Source organism: Nerophis lumbriciformis, linkage group LG26, assembly GCF_033978685.3.
Source record: "Nerophis lumbriciformis linkage group LG26, RoL_Nlum_v2.1, whole genome shotgun sequence".
Taxonomy (NCBI): domain Eukaryota; kingdom Metazoa; phylum Chordata; class Actinopteri; order Syngnathiformes; family Syngnathidae; genus Nerophis; species Nerophis lumbriciformis.
The window spans coordinates 40,589,803-40,617,696 of NC_084573.2; the positions used below are offsets into that span (position 1 = coordinate 40,589,803).

Below are 27,894 nucleotides of genomic sequence, written 5' to 3' on the forward strand. Positions count from 1 at the left end.
TGCTGTTTGTTTTTAAAGCTTTACATGGACTGGCACCTCAGTATATCTCGGACCTCATCCAAACTTACACTCCTGCGCGCGCTCTGAGGTCCGAGAGCCAGCTCCAGCTCGTGGTGCCCAAGACCAGACTTAAATCCAGGGGAGACAGGGCCTAAGCTCTGGAACACTCTGCCCCTCCATGTTCAAACTGCTCCCACAGTGGAGTGTTTTAAGTCTTGTCTTAAGACCCACTTTTATTCTTTGGCTTTTAACACTATGTGAGTTGTGTGCTCCTCTGTTGTCCTCTGTGGTTTTTTTTATACATTTTGATTTCTATTTACTGTTTTAATTGGTTTTTCCCTTTAAAATCGTTTTTAATCCTATTTATTTTTATTTTGTTTTTATATTAGTTTTATATTTATTTATTTTTTGTTTTTATTCAGTCACTGGTGGAGCTAAGGATAATATCTGAATATTGTTTTTAATATTGTTGTGCAGCACTTTGGAAACATTTGTGTTGTTTAAATGTGCTATATAAAAAAAGTGGATTGAATTGGATTGGATAATGTTACAGTAACTAAAAATATTAAATATACTTGTTAAATAACGTCTCTTCCTTGCTCTTTATGAATAACTAAGGCCTACTATGCTACAGTATTTTAATGCTGTTCATCATGGTGGTACTTGGAAATCCAAGTATTTTCTGAGGTGGTACTTGGTGGAAAAAGTTTGACAACTAGTGACATTGTAAACTACATTGGCAGACACCATTTTGTTATACCCAATACATCGCGCTTCCAACGAGATCCCGTTTTTTCCCCGAGTTAGAAAGTTCCAGAACTGTTCACGTTATACCATCTCATCTCATTATGGATCATGTGAATGTTTGAAGTGGAACTAAATGTGATCTCTGAAAGGGGTACACATTATTTCCAAAGCAGGGCCCTCATCCACATATACAATACTAGTACATATCTGATGAAAAACAACATTATTTTTGTTATTTCAATTATAAGTGTGCCAAATCACCTATATTTGAACATTATCTAATGGAAATGACGGCTGTCTGATAATCACATGAATAACACAATAACAATCATGTGTCTGAGTACACCTATTAATCAAAATTATTCTAACAAGTCATGTTCATGTTAATGATGAAATATAAAGTTAGTGAACATGTGAGAGTAAGAAATAAACAAACCTGTTCCGTGTAACACAACTTGAGGTTTCTTGAAAAAAGCGTCCAGTAGTTGACGTAGTCTCTTGTTCTCTTTTTTTGTCCGAGAAAGTTCCTCTTTGTACTCTGCTATCGTTCTTTCACACAATCACAACACTTTACACTCACACTTGATCTTAACTAAGCGATGTGTTGATCAAATCCGCGTCTCTTTGTTAGCAGCTAACAAGCTAAGCTAACTAGCACGTTAAGCTAACTAGCGCGCTAAGAACTAGCATGCTAAACTAACTAGCGCGCTAAAACAACTAGCAAGCTAAACGGGCCTAATAATCTCCAAAGTTGACTAAGACGAGTGGAGTTTGTCCTGACACGGAGGATGAATAAAGTGTAGTTAGTAACGAGGCTTAGAAGCGTGTGCGGAGTAAACGAGGACGTTGCTGCAAAGCGCATATCCTCCACGCATGCGTCACTTAGGGGCGGGGCCAAAGAGTCATAGTGATGGGCAAGTCATGAACGATTCATTCTAAATGTATGTTTTCATGCTGTCTACACAAAAAAGCACGGCAACAAATGATCCATACATCTATTTATATACCGCGTGTCCCTTTCATAGTCGCAGGGGGTCTAGCCTATCTCAGCTGCATTCAGGCGGAAGGCGGCGTACACCCTGGACAAGTCGCCACCTCATCACAGGGCCAACACAGATAGACAGACAAGTATATAAACTGTATTTGACTTTAAATCATATAAATATCATTCAACAACAACACAATTTGCAGACTATAATTACTGCTTTGCTGGTTTTACTGGTGTAAAATTCTGCATCTGAGAGATCACAACCATTGCAGCCATGCGTCCAAAACGTAACATCATCTTGCAGGGACATAAGGACAAGCAAAAGTAAAGTGTCTGTTGTTTTGCAATGTAGCAATCTATTTAATAAGAAATGTTCAGAGAATACCTTTTTTTTCAGTATTTATTGGAAGCCTCAAAAGACAAAGGTCGTCTGTTTACAGGAGAGTGTCGGTGAGGAACACACCTTTTATCTTAGCTCAGGAATGCATGGGGGAAGGGTTGGAGACAAGCGGGAAACTCTTAGGAAAAGTGTAGCTGCTGACAGAAGCACATTGTATATACAGTTGTGCTCATAAGTTTACATACCCTGGGAGAATTGATGATTTCTTGGCCATTCTTCAGAGAATATGAATGATAACACAAAAGCCTTTCTTCCACTCATGCTTAATGGTTGTGAGAAGCTATTTATTGGCAAACAACCGTGTTTACTCTTTTTAAATCAAAATGACAAAGGAAAGTACCCAAATGACCCTGATCAAAAGTTGACATACCCCAGTGACTTTGATCTGATAACATGCACAATAGTTGACACAAACAGCTTTGATTGGCTAATCAAGGTTCCAATCCTCACCTGTGGCATGTTTGTTTGTAATGAATGTGTGTGTATAAAAGGTCAGTGAGTTTCTGGGCTTCTGACAGACCATCGCATCTTTCATCCAGTGCTGCACACATGTTTCTGGATTCTGAGTCATGGGGAAGGCAAAAGAATTGTCAAAGGATCTGCGAGAAAAGGTAGTTGAACTGCATAAAATAGGAAAGGGGTATAAAAAGTTTTCCAAGGAATTGAGAATGCCAATCAGCAGTGTTCAAACGCTGATTAAGAAGTGGAAAATGAGGGATTCAGGTAGACCAGCAAAGATTTCAGCCACAACAGCCAAGAAAATTGTTTGAGATGCATAGAAAAATCCACAAATAACTTCATCTGAAATACAGGACTCTCTCAAAAATTGTGGTGTGGCTGTTTCAAGATGCACAATAAGAGGCACTTGAAGAAAAATGGGCTGCATGGTCGAGTGGCCAAAAAGTTCAATTTTGGTCTAATCACTCCAAATGACTTTGTTCCAGAAGTTTTGAGGCTTGTCTCTGTGCTGTTTGGCGTAATGTAAGCGGGATACTTTGTGACATTTGCACAGAAATTGCTTTCTTCTGGCGACTTTTCTCTTATTATTATAATCAAATGACAGCAGTCATTTCCATGGGATTATTTTCTAAAATAAGTGTTTAGGCCTACTTACAATGACAATAACTAAAAATATTGTTTTTCATGAACTGTGTACTTTTATTGTTTGTCTGGGTGGAAGTCTTGCTTTGGAAATAATTTGTACCCCTTTCAGAGATCACATTTAGTTCCCATTAAAACATTCACATGTTGCACAATGAGATGTAAGCAGGGGATCATGTGTACATTCCTGCCACTTCCTGTTTGTAAAAAATATATTTTTATTAGTATTTATTTAATATACTAACAGCATTTCATGATTAATATTTATAAATTAAGATTCCTAATAAATGACACTAGAATACGCACACATTTGATTGGTAAATCATAGTGTAACGACCTGCAATGACACTTTATGTGTGGTGTTGGAGTTGTCCGACTTTTTGTGTGGCTGTAAACGCATCCTGCCTAAGTGCCATATGTGCATGTGTTGGCGCAAGTGAGAAAGAGCGAGCAGCTGCTGTTGATATAACAAAGTTGCTTTTGGTCTGGTTTGTACTGCAGAAAATGACCAGTTTTGCTAGATATCATTTTTTTTACTAATGTTTTGGTGATGTGTTTATGGCCGACAATAAAGAGTTTTGCTCAGTAAAGTAATGGATGGAATTCATGTCCTCAAAGCGTCTCGACAGACGTTACAATATTTGAACAATGATGACGAAAACTGTTTTCTCTGTCGTGTCCGTGTGTCGAAAATTGTTATGCGCTTATTTTTTTATTTTGTTTTTGTGCGTGGCATAGATTTGCCGTGCGCAGAGGACGCTTGAGCAGTGCGCAATTGCACAGGCGTGCACCTTAGAGGGAACGTTGGTGGCAGGGCATATAGCACATCACCAACTACAGAGGCTGTGACGCAACAACCGGGGGACTGGGATGTATCGCTGGCAGAGGAGCTGAACTGCTTCTTTGCTCGCTTTGAGACATCACAACCAGTCACAGCCACACCACCCCCTTCCCCCCAAGCCCCCAGCACTCCCACACTCACTCTTGAGGAGCACAAGGTCAGACGGGTGCTCAGGGCAGTGAACCCCAGGAAGGCGGCTGGTCCAGACGGAGTACCCGGGAAGGTGCTCAAAGCATGCTATCAGCTCTCCTACATTGTCACTGTCCTCTTCAACCTCTCCTTGGCATAGGCACTCATCCCACCCTGCCTTAAATCCGCCACAGTTATCCCGGCACCCAAGAAAGCTGCCACAAGCAACCTCAACGGCTATCGCCCAGTAGCACTCACACCTGTCATCATATAGTGCTTCGAGAGGCTGGTCCTACACCGCATCCAAGCCTTCCCCCCCTCCACTTTAGACCGGTTTGCCTACCGGGCAAACAGATCCACGGACGACGCCATAACCATAGCTCTCCACTCTGCACTGAGCCCCCTGGAACACAGAGGGAGCTATGACAGGATGCTTTTCATCGACTATAGCTCCGCCTTCAATACAATCATACCAGACATCCTGATCACCAAACTGCTGGACTACCTGTTTTTGGATTAAGGACTTCCTGACCAACCAACCCCAGACAGTGAAACTCGGCCCCCATCTCTCCTCCTCCTGCACACTCAGCATCGGCTCTCCACGGGGCTGTGTGCTGAGCCCTTTGCTGTAATCCCTCTACACCCATGACTGTAGTCCAGCCCACCAGGAGAACACCATCATCAAATTTGCCGATGACACAACGGTGGTTGGACCCATTACAGGGGGGGATGAGTCTGCATACAGAGACGAGGTCCTGAAACTATCAGCGTGGTGTTCAGTGAATAACCAGGCACTGAACACCACAAAAACCAAGGAACTCATCTTTGACTTCAGGAAAAACACTGCAGACCCCGCCACCCTCTACATCAACGGCGAGGAGGTGGAGAGAGTCAGCTCTTTCAAGTTCCTCGGCACCCTCATATCTGCTGACCTCTCCTGGACCCCAAGTACAACTGCGGTCATCCAGAAGGCCCAGCGGAGACTCCACTTCCTGAAGGTGCTGAGGAAGAACAGACTGGAGAAGCAGTTGATGGTGACCTTCTATCGCTCGGCTGTCGAGAGCCTGCTGACGTACTGCATAACAGTGTGGTACGCCAGCTGCACTGAAGCAGACAAAAAGGCGATTCAGAGGGTCATACACTCTGCACAAAAAATCATCGGCTGCCCCCTCCCCTCCCTGAAGGATTTACACAACTCCTGTTGCCTCAACAGAGCAAAAAACATTACCAAGGACAGCACACACCCTGGGTTCCACCTGTTCGACCTGCTACCACCGGGCAGGCGCTACAAGAGCATCAGAGCCAGAACAAACAGGCTCAGTGACAGCTTCTTTCCCAGAGCTGTCACCATCTTGAACTCAAACTTATAATAAATGATTCACCCCTATACAATATCCTACCCTAATACCCTAGTGTGCAATATTACCCTTCGAGTGCAATACGTCCGACACTGATTGTCATTACTTTATTACTCCGGTACTCTTTTTTTGTTCTGTATATTGTACAGTATTTTGTATATTGTTTTGTATATTGTACAGGATTGCTTATTATTTTTATTGGATAGTAGTCTGTTTATTTCAATTCTTATTTTTTATCTTTGTTACTTCTTATGTGATTCATTTTTAATCCATATTTGTTTCCACTACCGCACCTTAAGTTGGAGTCCTTAATCTCGTTATATGCAAATATAATGACAATAAAGTCCATTCTATTCTATTTTATTCTATTCTCTATTCTTATGCTACTGTTGTTTCAATACATTGTTAAATATTAGAATATTTTTACGAAAATAAGTTTTATGTCTTTGTTTTGAAAATGTAAAATGGATAAGTTTACTTTTATTTTCAGAATGTTGAAATAGTTGTACCGGGGGTGGGACGTGTACTTGTTTCTCTCGCGAGATCTGAAAGAGAGAGCTGCTTAGTTGGTTCTCTCGCGAGATCTGCCAAGACTGCGCGCGAACCAAACACGGCGAGGATAAAGCAAGATGGCGTCTGACGGTGAAGACGTTATTGCAGTCGTCACAGTTCAGTGTTCTTAATCTGTGCGTCCATGTACACATATATGTCCTTTATTACACTCTATTAAATAGAGTCATAATAACTGTTTGCATCCGGTTATATTAGTCTGAGCGCACTTTGATGCTTCTCCAGCTAGCTTAGCGTGCTAGTTAGCTTAGCTTGTTAGCTGCTAACAAAGAGAGGCGGAAGTGGTGAAAACACATCGCTAAGCAGAGATCAAGTGTGAGTGTAAAGTGTTGTGATTGTGTGAAAATGTGCGAAAGAACCATAGCAGAGTACGAGGAGGAACTTTGTCCAACAAAAGAGGAGAAGGAGCGACAACATGAAAAACATCAAGTTGTGTTACACACAACAGGTTTGTTTACTTCTTACTCTCACATCTTTACTAACTTTATATTTATTATTAACACTATTCCTAAATATATTGTCTATAGGAAGATGAATTGTCATGTGAGGATGATGCACTGATTGTTTTATGTTGTTCATAAAAACGAGACAGTTTCAGACACACAATATTTATGAGAGGTTGATGTTCCTCTCAGTTTGTAACAATGTGTATCAACATGTTTACACAAAACTCACACAGTCACCGGGGGAATATTCCAGAGAGCAGGTTAAGTGCAAACTCCTGAGTATGTAAAGCTCGAGAGTTTGACCTCCAAAAATAAGAGAGGTAAGACAAAGTCAGAGTCCGTTACCATGGTAACTGACGCTGTAAACCTAGCCTGCTAGCTGACAGGTTTGACAAGTTATATATGTGTGTAAAAGCTATACTGACCTGTTATTTCCTTCATATTGGTGCAGCCATTAACCTACTACAACACCTACTACATCCACCTACTCAGTGGCCTAGTGGTTAGAGTGTCCGCCCTGAGATCGGTAGGTTGTGAGTTCAAACCCCGACCCAGTCATACCAAAGACTGTAAAAATAGGACCCATTACTTCCCTGCTTGGCACTCAGCATCAAGGGTTGGAATTGGGGGTTAAATCACCATAAAAATGATTCCCGGGCGTGGCCACCGCTGCTGCTCACTGCTCCCCTCACCTCCCAGCGGGTGATCAAGGGTGATGGGCCAAATGCAGAGAATAATCTGGCCACACCTAGTGTGTGTGTGACAATCATTGGTACTTTAACTTTTTAATGTGGCAGTGATTGTGGAAAAAACAAAGCCTGATCTAAAGATGACATCTTGATCTCATACCATCTCAAACCAATTGGCCGTTCATTATTAAGTGAAATGTCTTTTAGTCGTTTAAATTCGTCTTTAACCAAGCGACACTATGTTTTATCCAGTTACTCGATTACTCGAAAACGTTTTCAGTAGAACACTTGATTAATACAATTTTCAATAGCCACAGCCCTATATTTCATGTACAATTTAATATTTAGCATGTAGGAGTTAAAATGTGTTTTGTTTGTGTCCTGTAGACATCCATCAGCTGATTGGACACCAAGAAGAATGTCTCCCTCGTCTGCAGGGGGACAGTTTCACTTTAGAGGATCCACAGCCCTCACACTTTAAAGGGGACGAGGAGGATCCACAGCCCTCTTATTTTAAAGAGGAAGAGGAGGGAGAGTGTCCTGTAGGGCAGGAGGAGGCTGATGTCAGCAAGTTTCCACTGCCTGTTGTCTCTGTGAAGACTGAAGAGCATGAAGACAAAGCACCTGAGTCCTCACAGCTTCATCACAGTCCAAGTAAGCACAACATCCACATATCATCTCATACAATGTTTGTGACATATGTTCATCCGGGGGCCACATTTATGACTAAAGATGGAGATATACTTGCTTTTTAAAAATGAATGCTCATCAATCATCAACAGTGTAATTGCTGGGGTGTAACCATGTGACCTAGAGGCCGTCCTCCTTACCTCATGTGGTCAAATGAAGGCAAACATTCAATATGGCTACTGTTTATTTACCCACAGCAGCACACATGTCAGCATATTTCAAAGGTTTAGTGGTGAAGATTAGGGATGTATACCAAGTACCATTTTATTTTAGTACTGGTTCCTGATTATGTCGTCCATGAGGACCGTGAAGATTCTGGACTAACGACACAACTATTTGTATTTTTAATTCCAGCTGACAGACGTAACTATGACACGTTGTCACATGGAGTTCAGCTGCCGCTGCTACACATTAACATCAGCTTTGAATAATGACAAATAAGGAAGCAACAACACGCAGAAGTTTGATGTGTGTGTTATTGACAAGAAGATGACATAACTGCATTTCACCTTGCACTGCACACATAGTTGACTTCTTTAAGACTTCAAATAAACAGCTGTTGATAAAAGACTTCCCTGCTCTGAGATGTTACACAACATCATGTTGGAGGTGTTCAACCTCTTGTGATAATAGGAATGCTCTTTAAAATGCCTTTTTTACACTTTTTTATTTCCACAAATGACATGTAGTACTGATAAATACTGGTATCAATAAGGAATATCGATTACGGTATCATATCGATGAATTCTTAACGATTTATATCCTTACTGAAGATACAAGCCAGATATCTTAAAAAAATAATTTCAACGTTTATTTGGATTTAGTTACTTCTCTGCTGTCCAGCAATGTCTCAATCAATCTAGTTTATTAGTACTAATTAGCTAAGTTTTCTTGTCTTTCTAAAGTTTTTCTTTTGACAGCCCCCTCGCGGTAAAGTTGTCCGAGTGCAAACTATTTGTGACTGATAAAAGTTTCGGCGAATCAAAATTTAAGAAATTGTACTGGAAAGTTCATTACTTCTGAAGACGGCCAATAAAAACGCAATCAGAATCAGAAAGACTTTAATAATCCCAGAGGGGAAATTAAGATTTTCCGCACAATCCCATTCAAGAGCAGACAAACATTACAGGGAGACAGAACAGGATCGCTGACGAGTCTGCTGACTTCCGGCGCCCCTTACAAAAAAGGTGAGAAACAGGTAAACGCTGGGGAGGGTGGAGGAGGGGGGAGAAAAACAAAATAGCCTCAGTCTGGGCCCCTGGAGAGGGGGTCCAGACTGAGGCCAAAGAGAAAAACAAACTCATAGCCATAGCACACATAAACATGTGTGTAAGAGGGAAACATCAAAGAACACAAAGGACATTAAAGACATTAAAAGAGCAGAGCTGATGCAACCAGCTACTTCTACACACAGCCACAAAAGTCAAACAACAACAACAACAAAAAACATATAGACTGTAGTGACCTCTGTGGTGTTCCAAGCTATCGTCTGCTGGGGTGGGGGGAACATGGCCAGAGACAGGAGCAGACCCAACAAAGCAACCAAGAGAGCCGACTCCACCCTCGGCCGCCCACCAACTTTCGGCCAGTGTCCAGTCCGCACGGTTGAGCGAGGATACGTCCAAGGAGACCGAGGTGTCCGATACCTGCTCATTCAGCCAAGACACTGTGAAGCTTGTCCATCCCGGCTCTCAGCGCCAGCTCTGCAGTCCTGTCTCTTCATCCGCATCTCCTCCTGTCTCTCCAAACGGACTCTGGTGTGGCAGAGACCCAGCAGCTGGTCTCCATGGCCAAAAGGCTCCCAGGAGGAAGATCCAGAAGTTCACAAAAAAAGCACCGCAGAAGTCACCAAAGTGCCAGCCCTTGTCACACAGTCCCAAAGGGTCCCCAACCAAAAGGCAAAAAAAACCCTGCATGAAAACAAGAAGGAAACATCCGGAACACAAAAGGATGACACAAGAGCACAGAGCTCCTGACACCAGCAGCCACTACAGCGGCGCCATCTTGGGGAGAAAAAAAGCCGGGATGTAAATTTGAGCCGGTTATCTTCTCCAAGTCACGACACTGACATTGTCTTTGTGACTCCCGCTGACGTGCCGGTCCTCAAGTGACGGCGTGATAAGAGCGCACCGTCACAATAAACAAAACAAAACACCGGCAGAAAGCATTAAACGATTAAAAAAACAAGCAAACTGGAGTTTTGACCTGGAGAAGGCAGGTGGGTTACAAAAACTAAAAACTCTGCATCACAGGGACGCGCGGACTTATGGAAATGCACGTCCTTTTTCATTTCAATGCGTAAAAAGACATGAAAAGTGTGTTAACGCCAACACTGGTTATTAATGTGACTATCAGACAGCAGTCATTTGCATTAGACAATATTCTAATATAGGTGGTAGTGTTGCAACCATACCAATATTTTGGAACCGGTACTAAAATTATTTTGGTACTTTTCTTAATAAAGGGGACCACAAAAATGTCATTATTGGATTTATTTTAACAACAAATGTTAGTGTACATGAAACATATGTTTATTATTGTCATTTAGTCCTTAAATAAAATGTTGAACATAGTAGACAACTTGTCTTTTAGTAGTAAGTAAACAAACAAAGACTCCTAATTAGTCGTATGCACTAACATATTTGTCAGGCTTGCCCCTGACAGTTTGGTTGTGTTTTAGTTGTTCCTCTGTGTGTAGTATTTCCTGTCAGCGCTCTTGTTTTGGTTCTGTTTCCTGTTTGTCTCCCTGAGTGCTGTGTCCCCTCAGCTGTGGCTGTTTGTAGCTTACTGTCTTTTTGTTGCTAGTCCCTGTTTGCTGGACCCCTGTTCCCTGTTTCTAGTTTGTCCTCCTAGTTCCTGGTTTGTGTTTTTTGTCTTTATTTCATGGACATGAAATCATGTTTTCCCGCACAATGCCTTCCGCCTTCTCTGCATCTTGGGGTTCGTCACCAACAAACTCTGACATAATAATCCAGCCAAATTGGAACCTCGCAGAGATGTCCATGGCGGAGAGACTTAACAAGGCTTTGGAATTAATGGCTAAATTAAAGAAAAGTTCGGCCCCATTCCAAGCCCTCTCCCACCCACCCCTGTCGTCTGTGGGCCTATCTGGTGACGCCTGGGATCCGTCCCCTGAGGGGGGGGCTATGAGTAGCTGTGCAGCTGGGGAGGCACAGCTACTTCCCACCCCAGTGGGTCTGCAACAGATGCCACCATGCAGTCCGGTGGGCCAGCAACAGATGCCACCACCATGCAGTCCAGTGGGTCTGAAACAGATGCCACCATGCAGTCCGGTGGGCCAGCAACAGATGCCACCACCATGCAGTCCAGTGGGTCTGAAACAGCCACAGCTGAGGGGACACAGCACTCAGGGAGACAAACAGGAAACAGAACCAAAACAAGAGCACTGACAGGAAATACTACACACAGAGGAAAAACTAAAACACAACCAAACTGTCAGGGGCAAGCCTGACAATATTGTGTCATTTATACACCTATTATTTGGTACACATTATTAAGGACAAGTGGTAGAAAATTAATTATGAATCTACTTGTTCATTTACTGTTAATATCTGCTTACTTTCTCTTTTAACATGTTCTATCTACACTTCTGTTCAAATGTAATAATCACTTATTCTTCTCTTCTTTGATACTTGACATTAGTTTTTGGATGATACCACAAATGTGGGTATCAATCCGATACCAAGTAGTTACAGGATCATACATTGGTCATATTCAAAGTTCTCATGTGTCCAGGGACGTATTTACTGAGTTTATAAACATAATTTACATTTTTTTAAATGAAAGATGATGTTGTGATGCCAAAAATGATCGACGTAGCGTGGGATAACATGAACAGTTGTGGAACTTTCTAACGAACATAGTGGAAAGTATTTTGAGAAAAAATGAAATGACGCAGATATTGCTTTCTCCTTTTCCTGTTAACTGGAGAGATAAAAACAGGATGTCGTTGGAAGTGCGATGTATGAGCAGACGCCGTTTGGGTATAACAAAATGGTGTCTGCCAATGTAGTTTACAATGTCACTACGTCAGTAGTTGTCAAACTTTTTTCACCAAGTACCACCTCAGAAAATACTTGAATCTCCAAGTACCACCATCATGAACAGCATTCAAATACAGTAGCATAGTAGGCCTTAATTATTCATTAAAAACAAGGAGGACACTTTATTTAACAATTATATTTAATATTTTAGGCACTGTAATATTACACACAGTTTGAACAGTAACATTGTGTTTGAATATAGGAAATTAAAACACTGTACTTAAATAATTAAATATTATTTGGCATACCACTAGTGGTACACTTACATCAGTTTTATGTGTATGTACATATATATATATATATATATATATATATATATGTATATATATATATATATATATATATATACAGTCGTGATCAAAAGTGTACATACACGTGTAAAGAACATCATGTCATGGCTGTCTTGAGTTTACAATCATTTCTACAACTCTTGTTTTTTTGTGATGTAGTGATTGGAGCACATACTTGTTGCTCACTAAAAACATTCATGAAGTTTGCTTCTTTTATGAATTTATTATGGCTCTACTGAAAATGTGAGGGTGAAAAGTATACATACAGCAATGTTAATATTTGCTTACATGTCCCTTGGCAAGTTTACCTGCAATAAGGCGCTTTTGGTAGCCATCCACAAGCTTCTGCTTGACCACTTGACCACTCTTGACAAAATTGCTGCAGTTCAGCTAAATGTGTTGGCTTTCTGACGTGGACTTGTTTCTTCAGCATTGTCCACACATTTAAGTCAGGACTTTGGGAAGGCCATTCTAAAACCTTCATTCTAGCCTGATTTAGCCATTCCTTTACCACTTTTGATGTGTGTTTGGGGTCATTGTCCTGTTGGAACACCCAACTGCACCCAAGACCCAACCTCCTGGCTAAAGATTTTAGCTTGTCCTGAACAATTTGGAGCTAATCCTCCTTTTTCATTGTCCCATTTAAAGCAGCAGTTCCATTGGCAGCAAAACAGGCCCAGAGCATAATACTACCACCACCATGCTTGACAGTAGGAATGGTGTTCCTGGGATTGTAGGTCTCACCTTTTCTCCTCCAAACATATTGCTGGGTATTGTGGCCAAACAGCTCACTTTTTGTGTCATCTGTCACCACATGGACAAAGATAAGACCTTCTGGAGGAAAGTTCTGTGTAATACCACAAGATAACGTGTAGTGTCTCGTTAATTTATAGCCAAAAATATTTTTATTTTGGCACCCCATGGGGTAACCGTAAGGTCTGGGCCTCTTAACACCTCACTGTTGGTGCTAATCGACCTGTTTCTTTTCCTTTTTACCGAATTTGAAAGCAAAAGTGAGTCCACAAATAACCGAATCGTAAAGCAGAATTGAAAATGAAATCTGAATTGGTAAAATCTTATCAATATCGCTCCTAACATGTGACTGAACAAAGATGGATTCCTCTCGAGCATGTTTGTCTTCTTGTGTCCTGCAGACGTCTGTGAAGAACATCTTCTCTCTGAGCAACACAAGTGGAGCTTCAGGATGGACAAGGAGGAGCCACAGCCCTTCCACATTAAGGAGGAAGAAGAGGCGCCACATACATTACAAATGCAAAGGGAAGAAAATAACCCACTGACCTCCCATTTTAAAGAGGAAGAGGAGGAACACAGCATCAGTCAAGAATGGTTGGAGGAGTTCCATGTGATTGTGAAGAGTGAAGATGATGAGGTCAAAGGTGAGAGAGAGGCGGAGCCTCCAAGCAGCAGCTCAACTCAACACATGACAACAGAAGCTGATGGAGACCACTGTGGAGGATCACAAGCAGACAAGCTCTTAGCTCCACTATCAGATAGTGAGGACACAACGTCACACTCTCCTGACACTGATGATGAACACTCTAAAGATGATGCAACATGTCACACTGACAACACACACTTCACATGTTCTCACTGTGACAAAACCTTTAATGACCGTTGCAATATGAAAAGACACATGAGAATACATACTGCAGAAAAACGTTTTTCATGTTCAATCTGCGGTAAAGATTTTACTCAAAGGCAATATTTGAAAATACATGTGAAAATACACACTGAAGAAAAACCTTTTTCATGTTCAATCTGTAGTAAAGATTTTACTCAAAGGCAATATTTGAAAACACACATGAGAACACACACTGGAGAAAAACCTTTTTCCTGCTCAGAATGTGGTAAAAGTTTTGTAATGAATGAAAATTTAAAAGTACATATGAGAACACACTCAGGAGAAAAACCTTTTTCATGTTCAATCTGTGGTAAAGATTTTACTCAAAAGCCCCATTTCAAAGCACACATGAGAATACACACTGGAGAAAAACCTTTTTCCTGCTCAGAATGTGGTAAAAGTTTTGTAATAAATCGAAGTTTAAAAGTACACATGAGAACACACACTGGAGAAAAACCTTTTATATGTTCAGTATGTGGTAAAAGTTATATAGAAAGAAGGCAATTAAAATCACACATGATAACGCACTCTGGTGAAAAACCATACTCCTGTTCAAGCTGCAACAAAAGCTTTGGTCACCTAAACACTCTTACAGTACACATGAGAACACACACAGGAGAGAAAGTGTTAAGTTGCAGTGTGTGTGGTGAAAGATTCTCTTATAAGTACCAGTGTAAGAAACACAAGTGTGCTGGTGAGAACAGCAGCAGCAAATGAAGATGCAGGATTTGAAATAAACTGTCAAAACTTTCACTTTGTCTTTCTAACAACATCAGCACATATAACGTGTGTGACATCATTAGTGTGTGTGTAACACAATCTTGTTATGATTGTAACATTTATAGATTAGACACTTCAGATGAGTGCTTTTATTTCAGTCAAGTACATGAGTTAATATACACATTTGTGTACTTTAAAATGAACAGAACAATTTGACTGAAAAGGTGAGAATAAACAGTACATAAAATATGTTACATACAATAAACATTTTATGTGTAGATATTCATAATTCACTTTTATACTTATTCTTAATAGTGTTTTATATATGTTTTTTTTTTTAAATAATGAAGTGTTACCTATTTTATTTTCTAATTCTAGATGATTCCATAGATGAATTCCTTTTATATGATATACATATTTGTTTTACATGTGTTCATACCTTTGCTTTTGAGTACTCATAAATCCCTCTTAGTTCATATTTACTGGTTCACATCTGAAACATCTTCTGGACCACTTCTGGAAGCATATTATTATTGACTTTATACATCATTTGAACAGTTGTCTTTTATACAATTTTAAAATGTGTGACTTTATGAATCATTTGTTGGGTCTCTATAATCCATTCTATTAATTGTCTTTATTACTCTCTTGTGTAATATGAATATTGTTGTGTGATTGTTTTATATGTATGTCCCCAGACCTTTATGCAATAAACAATGTTAGCTTCAACTAAAGTTGGGTACAATAAATGTATTTAATATTTGTGGGTATGCATTTTATTCTATTTAGTATCGCAGTCAATTTTTTAAATGTTTTCTTTATATGACTTAGATGTAGTTTCCAGCTTACCTCATCATCTAGACCAGGGGTCGGCAACCTTTACCAGTCAAGGAGCCATTTTGACCCGTTTCACAAAATAAAGAAAACAATGGGAGCCACAAAACTCTTTTGAAATTTAAAATGAAATAACACTGCATACAAAGTTTTTTTTTGCTTTGTGCTATGTATAAATAAACCAGGGGTCTCAGACACGCGGCCCACACCTTAATATGACAATGTAATGTTAGTGCGGCCCGTGAGTTTTATATGAATGCCTCTTGACAGCATCACACTTGCCAACCCTCCCATTTTTTCCGGGAGACTCCCGAATTTCAGAGTAACTATTCTCTCGAATGTCTGCTGATTTTCACCCAAACAACAATAATAAGGGCGTGCTATGATGGCACTGCCTTTAACGCCCTCTACAACCTGTACAAACAGCTTGCCAGCCCAGTCACATGTTGTATGCGGCTTCTGCAGACACACATAAGTGACTGCAAGGCATACTTGTTCAACAGCCATACAGGTCACACTGAGGGTGCCCGTTTAAACAACTTTAACACTCTTACTAATATGCAGTGTTGGGACTTACTGTAACGCCGTTAGTTTCGGCGGTAACTAGTAATCTAACGCGTTATTTTTCATATTCAGTAACTCAGTTACCGTTACTACATGATGCGTTACTGCGTTATTTTACGTTATTTTTCATGTAGTATCGGCTAGAAACAGAAGATCTGAGTGTGTTTTATTGCAGCGCTGCGGTGGAAAAGAAAAGGCGTGCTTTGTGTGGGTGGGGGCGGGGGGGACTCCCATACCGCAGTTGAGGAGCACAGGGGAGATCGTTCCTCCAGGGCCTATGTACTTCGGGGCTAACAATCTTCACTTTACATGGAAGTGGGTCTTTACAGCTGAGAGTGAATGACGAGACCGGCGGTTTGTTGCAACTTTGTGACTTTATTGGACGCAGCCATCCACCAAGCTAGAGCACCTGCACGCACTCACTGTCACCGCTTGCTCACCTTTCTCACCCACTCACTCACTGACGTCACTCACCTCACATGCTGTCATATCTTAAAGGGCCACACACACACACACATACACGCTACTCTCATAACAACTAACAAGACATCATGGTGAAGCCAGAAGTCGAGTTTCTTGACATGGAGACATTCTCAATACTTTTTTTTTGTCGAGCACAAAGAAAATAACATTTTAGTTCAATGTAAGTTGTGTCTTGGATCAAAGATCCTATCTACTTAATGTTAAAGTTAAAGTGCCATTATGTTGCAGCTATTTAAAATAGTTTTGTCAATTTGTTCTGGCCTGAAATAAATTGGCCCTTTGAAACATATCTTTGTCTTTGTGTGTTGTATGTAGAGCACATTGTTTGTGTGTTGTATGTAGAGCACATTGTTTGTGTGTTGTATGTAGAGCACATTGTTTGTGTGTTGTATGTAGAGCACATTGCTTTTTGAGTTGAGTGATGCAAATGCATGTCAAGTTGATGAACAGATTGTATTATTGTCCAGTGCAATAACAGTACTGACATGAAGGCTAAAAGGGCATTAATGGGAGCCTTAAAAAAAAGGAGAAAAAAATAAGTAACTAAATAGTTACTTTTCACAGTAAAGCATTACTTTTTGGTGTAAGTAACTGAGTTACTTTTGAAAAAAAGTAACTAGTAAATGTAACTATTTACTGGTTTTCAGTAAATAACCCAACACTGCTAATATGCGCCACACTGTGAACCCACACCAAACAAGAATGACAAACACATTTCGGGAGAACATCCGCACCGTAACACAACATAAGCACAACAGAACAAATACCCAGAATCCCATGTATCCCTAACTCTTCCGGGCTACATTATACACCCCCACTACCCCCCCCCCCCCCCTCTCCGTGCTTGGTAGGGGTGGGCGGGGTTGGGGGGGGGGGGGGGGGTTTGGTGGTAGTCAGCCTGGAGGATGTGTGTAATGTTGAGATGTATTGGAGATGTCTTGGTTTGTTTGGATGTTGTCAACCTGTCAATTGTTCTATTTAAACATGTTGTCAGATCTCGCGAGACAAACTAAGCAACCAGCTCTATTACTTCTTCTTACTGGCAGTTTGCAGCCATGACTTGAAAGGTTCATACTGCCACCTACTGGACTGTAGAATGTAGTGTGGGCCATAGGACAGAAGGAGGAAATCCCGTTAAGAACCTGTGGAGGGCAGCAATACACCTAAGATCTTCTACTAGTCTGCTGGAAATGAAAAGAAGAAGAAGAAGAAGGAAAAAGCAAGATGGTGTTTGGGAGAGAAAGTCTAAACGTGGGAATTATAGTTCTGTTTTTAATCAGTGCATACATGTGCACATATATGTCCTTTTATATAGGCTACCTTTTATTTTGTTTCCCGAGTATCCTGGTTCCTTGATTTTTGTAAGTAAAAACAATCTTCACTGGATCAGTTTGAATTACTGGATGGATAGCGGGAAAAGGAACAATATGTGAATATGTGTGGTGGTAAGCTGGAAACTACATCTAAGTCATATAAAGAAAACATTTAAAAAATTGACTGCGATAATAAATAGAATAAAATACATACCTACAAATATTAAATACATTTATTGTACCCAACTTTAGTTGAAGCATACATTGTTTATTGCATAAAGGTCTGGGGACATACATATAAAACAATCACACAACAATATTCATATTACACAAGAGAGTAATAAAGACAATTAATAGAATGGATTATAGAGACCCAACAAATGATTCATAAAGTCACACATTTTAAAATTGTATAAAAGACAACTGGTCAAATGATGTATAAAGTCAATAATAATATGCTTCCAGAAGTGGTCCAGAAGATGTTTCAGATGTGAACCAGTAAATATGAACTAAGAGGGATTTATGAGTACTCAAAAGCAAAGGTATGAACACATGTAAAACAAATATGTACATCATATAAAGGAGTTCATCTACGGAATCATCTAGAATTAGAAAATAAAATATGTAACACTTCATTATTTCAAAAAACATATATAAAACACTATTATAAATAAGTATAAAAGGGAATTATGAATATCTACACATAAAAAGTTTATTGTATGTAACATATTTTATGTACTGTTTATTCTCACCTTTTCAGTCAAATTGTTCTGTTCATTTTAAAGTACACAAATGTGTATATTAACTCATGTACTTGACTGAAATAAAAGCACTCATCTGAAGTATCTGATCTATGAATGTTAGAAGCATGATAACAAGATTGTGTTACACACACAACAATGATGTCACACATGTTATATGTGCTGATGTTGTTAGAAAGTCAAAGTGAAAGTTTTGACAGTTTATTTCAAATCCTGCATCTTCATTTGCTGCTGCTGTTCTCACCAGCACACTTGTGTTTCTTACACTGGTACTTAGAAGAGAATCTTTCACCACACACACTGCAACTCAACACTTTCTCTCCTGTGTGTGTTCTCATGTGTACTGTAAAAGATTGTCGGTGAAGAAAGCTTTTGTTGCAGCTTGAACAGGAGTATGGTTTTTTACCAGAGTGCCTTCTCATGTGTAATTGTAATTGCTGTTTTTCTATATAATTTTTACCACATACTGAACATATAAAAGGTTTTTCACCAGTGTGTGTTCTTGTGTGTACTTTTAAACTTTCATTTATTACAAAACTTTTACCACATTCCGAGCAGGTAAAAGGTTTTTCTCCAGTGTGTATTCTCATGTGTACTTTGAAATGGTCCCTTCGCGTAAAATCTTTACCGCAGATTGAACATGAAAAAGGTTTTTCTCCAGTGTGTATTTTCATGTGTGCTTTGAAATTGTGTTTTTGAGTGAAATCTTTACCGCAGATTGAACATGAAAAAGGTTTTTCTCCAGTGTGTGTTCTCATGTGTACTTTTAAACTTTGATTTATTACAAACCTTTTACCACATTCTGAGCAGGAAAAAGGTTTTTCTCCAGTGTGTTTTCTCATGTGTACTTTGAAATGATGTTTTTGAGTAAAATCCTTACCACAGATTGAACATGAAAAAGGTTTTTCTCCAGTGTGTATTCTCATGTGTACTTTTAAACACTGATCTATTGCAAAACCTTTCCTGCATATTGAACAAGAAAAAGGTTTTTCTCCAGTGTGTGTTCTCATGTGTGTTTTCAGATGACAACGGTATTTAAAGGTTTTGTCACAGAGAGAACATGTGAAGTGTGTGTTGTCAGTGTGACATGTTGCATCATCTTTAGAGTGTTCATCATCAGTGTCAGGAGAGTGTGACGTTGTGTCCTCACTATCTGATAGTGGAGCTAAGAGCTTGTCTGCTTGTGATCCTCCACAGTGGTCTCCATCAGCTTCTGTTGTCATGTGTTGAGTTGAGCTGCTGCTTGGAGGCTCCGCCTCTCTCTCACCTTTGACCTCATCATCTTCACTCTTCACAGGGACACCAGTCACTGGCATCTTGGTGACATCAACCTCCTCCAGTCCTTCAACATGCTCTCCCTGCTGACTGATGCTGTGTTCCTCCTCTTCCTCTTTAATGTGAGGGCTCAGTGGGTCCTCCTCTTCCTCTTTAAAATGGGGTGTCAGTTGGTGTTCCTCTTCCTTTTTAAAATGGGGGATCAGCGGGTGTTCCTCTTCCTTCTTAATGTGGGAGGGCTGTGGCTCCATCCTGAAGCTCCACTTCTGTTGCTCAGGGTGAAGATGTTCTTCACAGACGTCTGCAAGACAAACACAAGTTTGAGAAACATCCATCTCTGCTCAGTCACACAATGAACGGTCTTGAAATCTCGGTGACGCACAAACACGCTGCTCTTTACAACATTATTCACATGAAAATAAAAACAAACCAGGACGACAGGACTTTTTACAATGGATAGACGATATGGTTTAAAATGGATTTAGCAACACATTATTTCATATAGAATTACTAATAGAACCATTTTAAAACAGGCTACACAGGCTCCTAATTTAGTTGCTGAAATATGCAGTAAAATATTACATCATTTCCAGTATTATTTTCTCAAATAAAGTAACCAGATATTAACAGTAAATAAACAAGTACATTAATAATAATTGTTTGGACAAAATAATACAATTAGAAATGACACAATATGTTACTGCATGTGTCAGATGCCAAATTAGGAGCTTTTGTAACCCGCTTTGAAATTATTCTATTATCATTCATGTACCAAATGATATATGGTGACATATATTGTTATTAGGATATAGATTTGAAGTCATATCGCCCATACCAAACATTGGTTTGCTCAGTCATTTTGTTCGGCTCACCAAATAAATGTATTTTTTATATTCTTCAGATGTGTGTGTATGTTTAAAATGTGGTACTACTGTTCTACATCACGTGGAAGTGTCATGTCATGGGGTTGGTGTGCTTTCAACTAAGGGTGTGACGATACGGTCAGCTCACCAAAGGTTACTCGATATTGGCTTTAGGAGAACGAGACAATATTTTAATGGTCAACATGGTTCTTATATAGTATGTGTACTTCATGTGTATATGAATGTACTTTCCCTTGTGTGCTTAGTTTTACTGTAACTTCATTGTGGATAATATCTATAAACAACCTCAATTGTTTTTCATCTTTAATTTGAAGGACTGTTTACTTATCTGACAAATTCAAAGGAAACTGCACTTTTTAAAAAAAATGTCACCTATCATTCACTATCCTCATGTAAGACATATGTTTTACATTTTTATGAATTCTAATTAGTAAATAAATGTGAGCAACAATCATCTAACATTGGAGTCAATGGGAGCTCCTCTATTAGACCCACAAAGTCCTCCAAATAACCATCCAAAAACTGCCAACAATACTCCATTTACATTTTGTGACCTGAATATTAAGCAAGTATTAGCAATATTGTTATTATAAGCGCTAACGTTAAGGACCTACTTTTAGCGGCGCATTGATCACAGAAGTAACTAGCTTATGTTGCTATATTGACATACTGAGCTGCTTTCTGGCCTCTAAGATGGTGAAAGATCATTCTAGATTATAAATCATGCTTCTCACTTATGTAGTAGAAGGTTGTGGACATAAACCGAGAACTTGGTCAACTTTGACTTCCAACTTAGACCTGGAGATGGCAAGAAAGACACAAAAATACGCTCTTTTGCACACACCCTTTTTTAACTCTTTGCGAGGATTAATTCTTCATCTAAACGGGAAGATATGAACATCCCATCAGTCGCCATCCCAGTGAGAGCAGACATTGTATGCTTAAAATGAGCAAGATATGTAAATATGACATGTTATTAAGAATGTTACTACATTACATATATACTTACAGTGAGCGGCTACCAATGAGTCAATTGTTAGCTAACTTTTGCTAAGTTTATTTCTATTGAGGATGCATTAACTATTGACCTGCTCAGTGGCCTTGTGGTTAGAGTGTCTGCCCTGACACTGGAAAGTTGTGAGTTCAAACCCGGGCCGAGTCATACCAAAGACTATAAAAACGGGACCCATTGCCTCCTTGCTTGGCACTCAGCATCAAGGGTTGGGGGTTAAATCACCAAATGATTCCCTCCGCTGCCCTCCCCTCCCAGGGGGTGACCTTGGGGATGGGTCAAATGCAGAGGATAACTTCACCACACCTAGTGTGTGACTACCTTTGGGACCTTAACTTTAACTTACATAGGGACTGTGAATGATTCCAAAAAGTGCAGTTCCCTTTGAAATGAGAAATAGAACAACAAGATATCATGTGAAGTGAATTATATTTATATAGCGCTTTTCTCTAGTGACTCAAAGCACTTTTGTAACGCAGGTGTCAAATACATACCTTTGCGGAGACTATTAGGCTCTTGCTCTGTATTACTCTTTGAGCGTTGCACGCTCTCCCTAGTCACCTGACCGCCGCGGTCCAATCAGCTGTGCTTATAAGCCGGTAGCAGGAAGTGGCCAGTAGACAGGACGTGAGGGGAGACAGGTTGTCTTTCTGCTGGAGGTAGGTTTTTATTCTCCTTTTCAGCCCAAATATTGTGCTGACGGGATTATAAACTAAATGACTATTTGTTAACTTTAAAGAGCCGACTACCAGCGCCAATGTTTTTGTCATTGAGCTGTGTGTGACTGTAGAAGTGGAGTTGGTGAGTCCATGTTTATGAAAATATATTAGTCTTTCTTCCATTGCTTCATTGTGGCATATTTCTCAATGGTCCATATACAAGCTTTATGACTTGAACCAATGAGAACTATTTGTGTATTCAATGTACTTTTTCATGTGTTTTGATAGTAAGCACGTTTAGTGCACTGAGCGAATTGTATAGGTCATATTTATGCTGCTAATGGTTATTTTAGCACTTTATTGCATATTGTGATTCTGACATGTATGTTGATTTATATTGTACAATATTGAGGAAAAAACTACAACCTGTTCTGAATACTTTATAATGCAATTAGTGTTGTTTAATGAAGATATTTGATTTGTGTTGTGTACACGTTGATTTATAAGGATGGTCCTGGTTCTTACACAGGCCAGGCTTCTCTTTATGATGGCGAGCGAAGGAAAAAAGCATCTAGACCAGGAGTCGGCAACCTTTACCAGTCAAGGAGCCATTTTGACCCGTTTCACAAAATAAAGAAAACAATGGGAGCCACAAAACTCTTTTGAAATTTAAAATGAAATAACACTACATACAAAGTTTTTTTTGCTTTGTGCTATGTATAAATAAACCAGGGGTCTCAGACACGCGGCTCACACCTTAATATGACAATGTAATGTTAGTGCGGCCCGTGAGTTTTATATGAATGCCGCTTGACAGCATCACACTTGCCAACCCTCACAATTTTTCCGGGAGACTCCCGAATTTAAGAGAAACTATTCTCTCGAATGTCTGCTGATTTTCACCCAAACAACAATAATAAGGGCGTGCTATGATGGCACTTCCTTTAACGCCCTCTACAACCTGTACAAACAGCTTGCCAGCCCAGTCACATGTTGTATGCGGCTTCTGCAGACACACATAAGTGACTGCAAGGCATACTTGTTCAACAGCCATACAAGTCACACTGAGGGTGCCCGTTTAAACAACTTTAACACTCTTACTAATATGTGCCACACTGTGAACCCACACCAAACAAGATTGACAAACACATTTCGGGAGAACATCCGCACTGTAACACAACATAAGCACAACAGAACAAATACCCAGAATCCCATGTATCCCTAACTCTTCCGGGCTACATTATACACCCCCGCTACCACCAAACCCCCCCAAACCCTCTCCGTGCGTCGGTTGAGGTGGGCAGGGTTGGGTAGGCGGGGTTTGGTGGTTGCAGGGGTGTATAATGTAGCCTGGGAAAGTTAAGGATGCATGGGATTCTGGGTATTTGTTCTGTTGTGTTTATGTTGTGTTACGGTGCGGATGTTCTCCCGAAATGTGTTTGTCATTCTTGTTTGGTGTGGGTTCACAGTGTGGCGCATATTAGTAAGAGTGTTAAAGTTGTTTATATCACAAGCCTCAGTGTAACCTGTATGGCTGTTGACCAAGTATGCCTTGCAGTCACTTACGTGTGTAAGCAGAGGCCACATACTACATGTGACCGGGCCGGCACGTAGATAGCATGGTGTAAAAGCGGACGCGACGACATGTTGTAGAGGACGTTAAAGGCACGCCCTGAATATTGTTGTCCGGGTGAAAATCTGAGAATGTTTGCCCCGGGAGATTTCCGGGAGAGGCACTGAAATCCGGAAACCTCCCGGAAAAATCGGAGGGTCGGCAAGTATGCAGCTGAGCCGCATCAGAGTGATCAAAGAGCCGCGGGTTGCAGACCCCTGATCTAGTCCAAGGATCGTTCTTGGGAGATTCCAGCCAGGAACCCCAACACCTGTTCTGTGTGTTGTGGTAGGAGGCTCTCCAGCCAACACTCCACACATTTTCACCCTTCACCGCAGCACATGGACTGTACTGCTTTACTCTCTCCAAAACCTTTTTCCAAGAACTTTCTCTGAGATTTAAAGAAGATCCAGAGACACTGAATAATTGAATTGAAATTGTGTATAGTAACTGTGTTTTTCTTCAAATTGCTCTCACGCTGAATGGCCATTCAAGTCATATATCTGCTGTCCATCACTAATTCTTTACCAAACTGCACTCTCTCTGAATCCAAACTGTAGTCTTCTGTTCCTAGCCCATAACACCCCATATATATATTGCATTGATTTGTAGCACATATAGGTTACACAATTAGAATCCAGAAATGTATATTTTGGGAGGATGAGCTACAAGTTTTAGAAGCTGATTGTTAAACAGATGCAGCTTCAGTGAAACACTAAGCATCATTTTAATCTTCCTGAAGAAATCAATAAAGTACTATCCATCTATCTATCTATCTATCTATCTATCTATCTATCTATCTATCTATCTATCTATCTATCTATCTATCTATCTATCTATGTAGCAGTATTGTTAAATGTTAAACAAGATAATATAAACTATCAACATAAAAAAATTTTTTTATCACTTACTGTACAATGTCTGCTCTCATCGAGATGCTGACTAATGGGATGTTTATATCTCTCCGTTTAGCTGATATATTGAGCATAATCCTCACTCCTCGGGTCAAGAATGCTGGGAAGAAATGAGCTTCTTCCTAGCGACGTCTTTGGGTTTGAAACTAATTTGACCGACTTCTCGGTGTATGGCCACGACCTTTGCCGATACAAGCGTGAGGCATGATTTATAATCTAGAACAAACTTTTACCAACCCAGCGGCGATGCAGCAGCAGCTCAGTAGCAAGTCTACCTCTCTGCGAGCAAGGAGCCGTTTGACTAAAAGTAGTTCCTCGATGTTAGCTCTTACAATTACAATGCTGCTAATACTTGGTTAATATACAGGTCACTACAAGTAAATGGAGTAATGTTGGTGATTTTAAAGGCACAATAGATGACTACCATTACCTGTAATGTTAGTCGCCTTGTACTAGCAGTTTTTTACTATTTAGCATACATATTGGAGGACATCTGGATGTTGTGCTTACTTGGACTGTGATGAAGCTGTGAGGACTCAGGTGCTTTGTCTTCATGCTCTTCAGTCTTCACAGAGACAACAGTCAGTGGAAACTTGCTGAGATCAGCCTCCTCCTGCCCTACAACACACTCTCCCTCCTGAGTAACCCAGAAATCCTCCTCTTCCTCTTTAATGTAAGGGGGCTGTGGATCCTCCTGCCTCAAAGAGGAGCCCCCCTGCTGCTGAAGGGGACGTTCTTCTTGATGAGCGTTCATCTCCTGGACGTTTTCAAGACAACACAAACAAACTTCAGCTCAGATGTGTCAAATATTTGTTTAGTCCATCAAATATAATATTTTCCAAGTGGACTGAGAGACTTTGTGGTGATGTTCTTCTACACATGGAATAATCATAGTTTATTGATTATTATGAATTGTGTATATGATCTTGTTTTCTACATTTACGGTAATTATTGATAAAAAGTAACAGCTTTTTAGGACGTATAGAAAACCTCCTGCTTGGATTTTAATATGGTCATGACTATAAAGGCTTAGTGGCCACATGCGTGGACAGCACCGATATTTGGATCGGATGTCGATATTTGCCAAAAATTGCGTATCGGCAAGGCATGGGAAAATGCCGATCCAGATCCAGTTTTAAAAAAGTAGCTGAATCTAAGCCATACATCACTAAGTCGAATGCAAAGCGTGGGATGCAGTGGTGTAAAGGACATCACCACTGGACTCTAGAGCAGTGGAGACGCCTTCTCTGGACTGATGAATCACACTTTTCCATCTGGCAATCTGATGGACCAGTCTGGGTTTGGAGGTTGCCAGGAGAACGCTACATTTCGGACTGCATTGAGCCGAGTGTGAAATTTGGTGGAGGAGGAATTATGGTGTGGGGTTGGTTTTTCAGGAGTTGGGCTTGGCCCCTTAGTTCCAGTGAAAGGAACTTTGAATGCTCCAGGATACCAAAACATTTTGGACAATTCCATGGGATGGCACTTCAAGTTCATATGTGAGTAAAGGCAGGTGGCCAAATACTTTTGGCCATATAGTGTATGTATGTATATATATATATATATATATATATATATATATATATATATATATATATATATATATATATATATATATATACATATATATATATTTTTTAATATTTGGGTACCTCATGCTTCGATTACAAACAAAATATTGATGCATGTTCAATTTGTGTGCAGTTTATTAAAGCCATTTTTAATATTTAACATTTATTTCATTAAATATTTATTTTTGTCTGACTGAATGAGCATTAATCACTTACAATTGTGCAAATAGTGTATTCGTAATAACAAACATCAGTTGATTTAATTTCCATTATATGTCCGCCCGAATGCAGCTGAGATAGTCTCCAGCACCCCCCCCCCCCCCGCAAGCCCAAAAAGGGACAAGCGGTAGTAAAGTGGATGGATGAATGTCATCAAGGTAATAGAAGTGCGTGCAAACAACCTAATTTGTATTTGTTGCTAATAAAGTTAGCACCAACACAAAGTAGACTACTGCAATGTATGTGTAATACATTATATTACACTGTCATAATAATAATAATTATAATTTTAATAATTTTATTTTTTATCCTGTAAAGCGTCTTTGAGTACACTGAAAAGCGCTATATCAAATAAAATGTGTTATTATTATACCATGTGACTTATTCCAGACTTAAATTACGAGACGTTCGTTCCTTTCTAGTAACAAACATTTAATGTTAAACGTGACTGTAATATACAGTAAAAAAAACAACAGTTAAAGTATTAAATAAGTCAATATAATTCTCATAGAGAACATATAAAATACACTCCTCAAAAAAACGCTCGCATTTGCTACAAAGGCCTGCTAGCGGGTTAACGTTAGCACGTTAGCTTCGAACAACATATCAGGTAAAAAAGATAAATAATATAAAAAATATAATGTATATTACCTCATAAGCCGCATGTACAAGAGAGGAGTGGAATATATTCTTGCTATTGTTACACCAGCAACTCTTAAATGGGACTTTGTTTTTGTTCTGCGGCTGGGCGAAGGAAGTGTGCACCACTCACTATTGTCCCAGAGGAACACGTGTTTGGACAACAAATGTTCCGCGGTTAAGAACACCTCGATGACGTCACACAGAAGGAAGAACAAAACAAGATGGCGTCTGACGGAGAAGACGTTGTTTTGGTTGTTATGGTTTCTTGGTCTTAATTACAACGTCCATGTGCACATGTATGTCGTTTAACAGAGTAAACGTCGCTATTAATTGTTTGTATAGCGGATACATTAGTCTGAGTGCACTTTGACGTGCTAGCCTAGCCTGCTGCTTAGCTTAGCTTGTTAGCTGCTAACAAAGAGAGGCGGGAAGTGATCGACACATCAAAGCAGAGATCCAATGTAAGTGTAAAGTGT

The 27,894-nt window shown here is 39.9% G+C and overlaps 2 protein-coding genes across 5 annotated transcripts in view; one reads left to right on the plus strand and one right to left on the minus strand.

The window, feature by feature from the left end:
* LOC133623624 (uncharacterized) overlaps window positions 1-27,561 on the minus strand; it is a 36,396-nt gene extending 8,835 nt beyond the window's left edge. Inside the window, exons 1-3 of one of the 2 annotated variants that reach the window (XM_061986858.2) lie at window positions 27,428-27,561; window positions 25,497-25,743; window positions 18,117-20,206 (exon numbers count right to left, since the gene is read on the minus strand). In XM_061986858.2, coding sequence (XP_061842842.1) covers window positions 18,852-20,206; window positions 25,497-25,740 — 1,599 coding nt within the window. In that variant the 5' untranslated portion in view covers window positions 25,741-25,743; window positions 27,428-27,561 and the 3' untranslated portion in view covers window positions 18,117-18,851. Of the gene's footprint in view, window positions 1-18,116; window positions 20,207-25,496; window positions 25,744-27,427 lie in introns of those variants that run through there. The other variant, XM_072916300.1, reaches the window with a different exon arrangement.
* The window catches only part of LOC133623626 (uncharacterized), a 47,020-nt gene that overhangs the window by 10,467 nt on the left and 8,659 nt on the right, over window positions 1-27,894 (plus strand). The window contains exons 1-3 of one of the 3 annotated variants that reach the window (XM_061986860.2): window positions 6,178-6,582; window positions 7,657-7,923; window positions 13,468-15,052. In XM_061986860.2, coding sequence (XP_061842844.1) covers window positions 6,480-6,582; window positions 7,657-7,923; window positions 13,468-14,672 — 1,575 coding nt within the window. In that variant the 5' untranslated portion in view covers window positions 6,178-6,479 and the 3' untranslated portion in view covers window positions 14,673-15,052. Of the gene's footprint in view, window positions 1-6,174; window positions 6,583-7,656; window positions 7,924-13,467; window positions 15,053-27,894 lie in introns of those variants that run through there. The other 2 variants (XM_072916299.1, XM_061986865.2) reach the window with 2 other exon arrangements.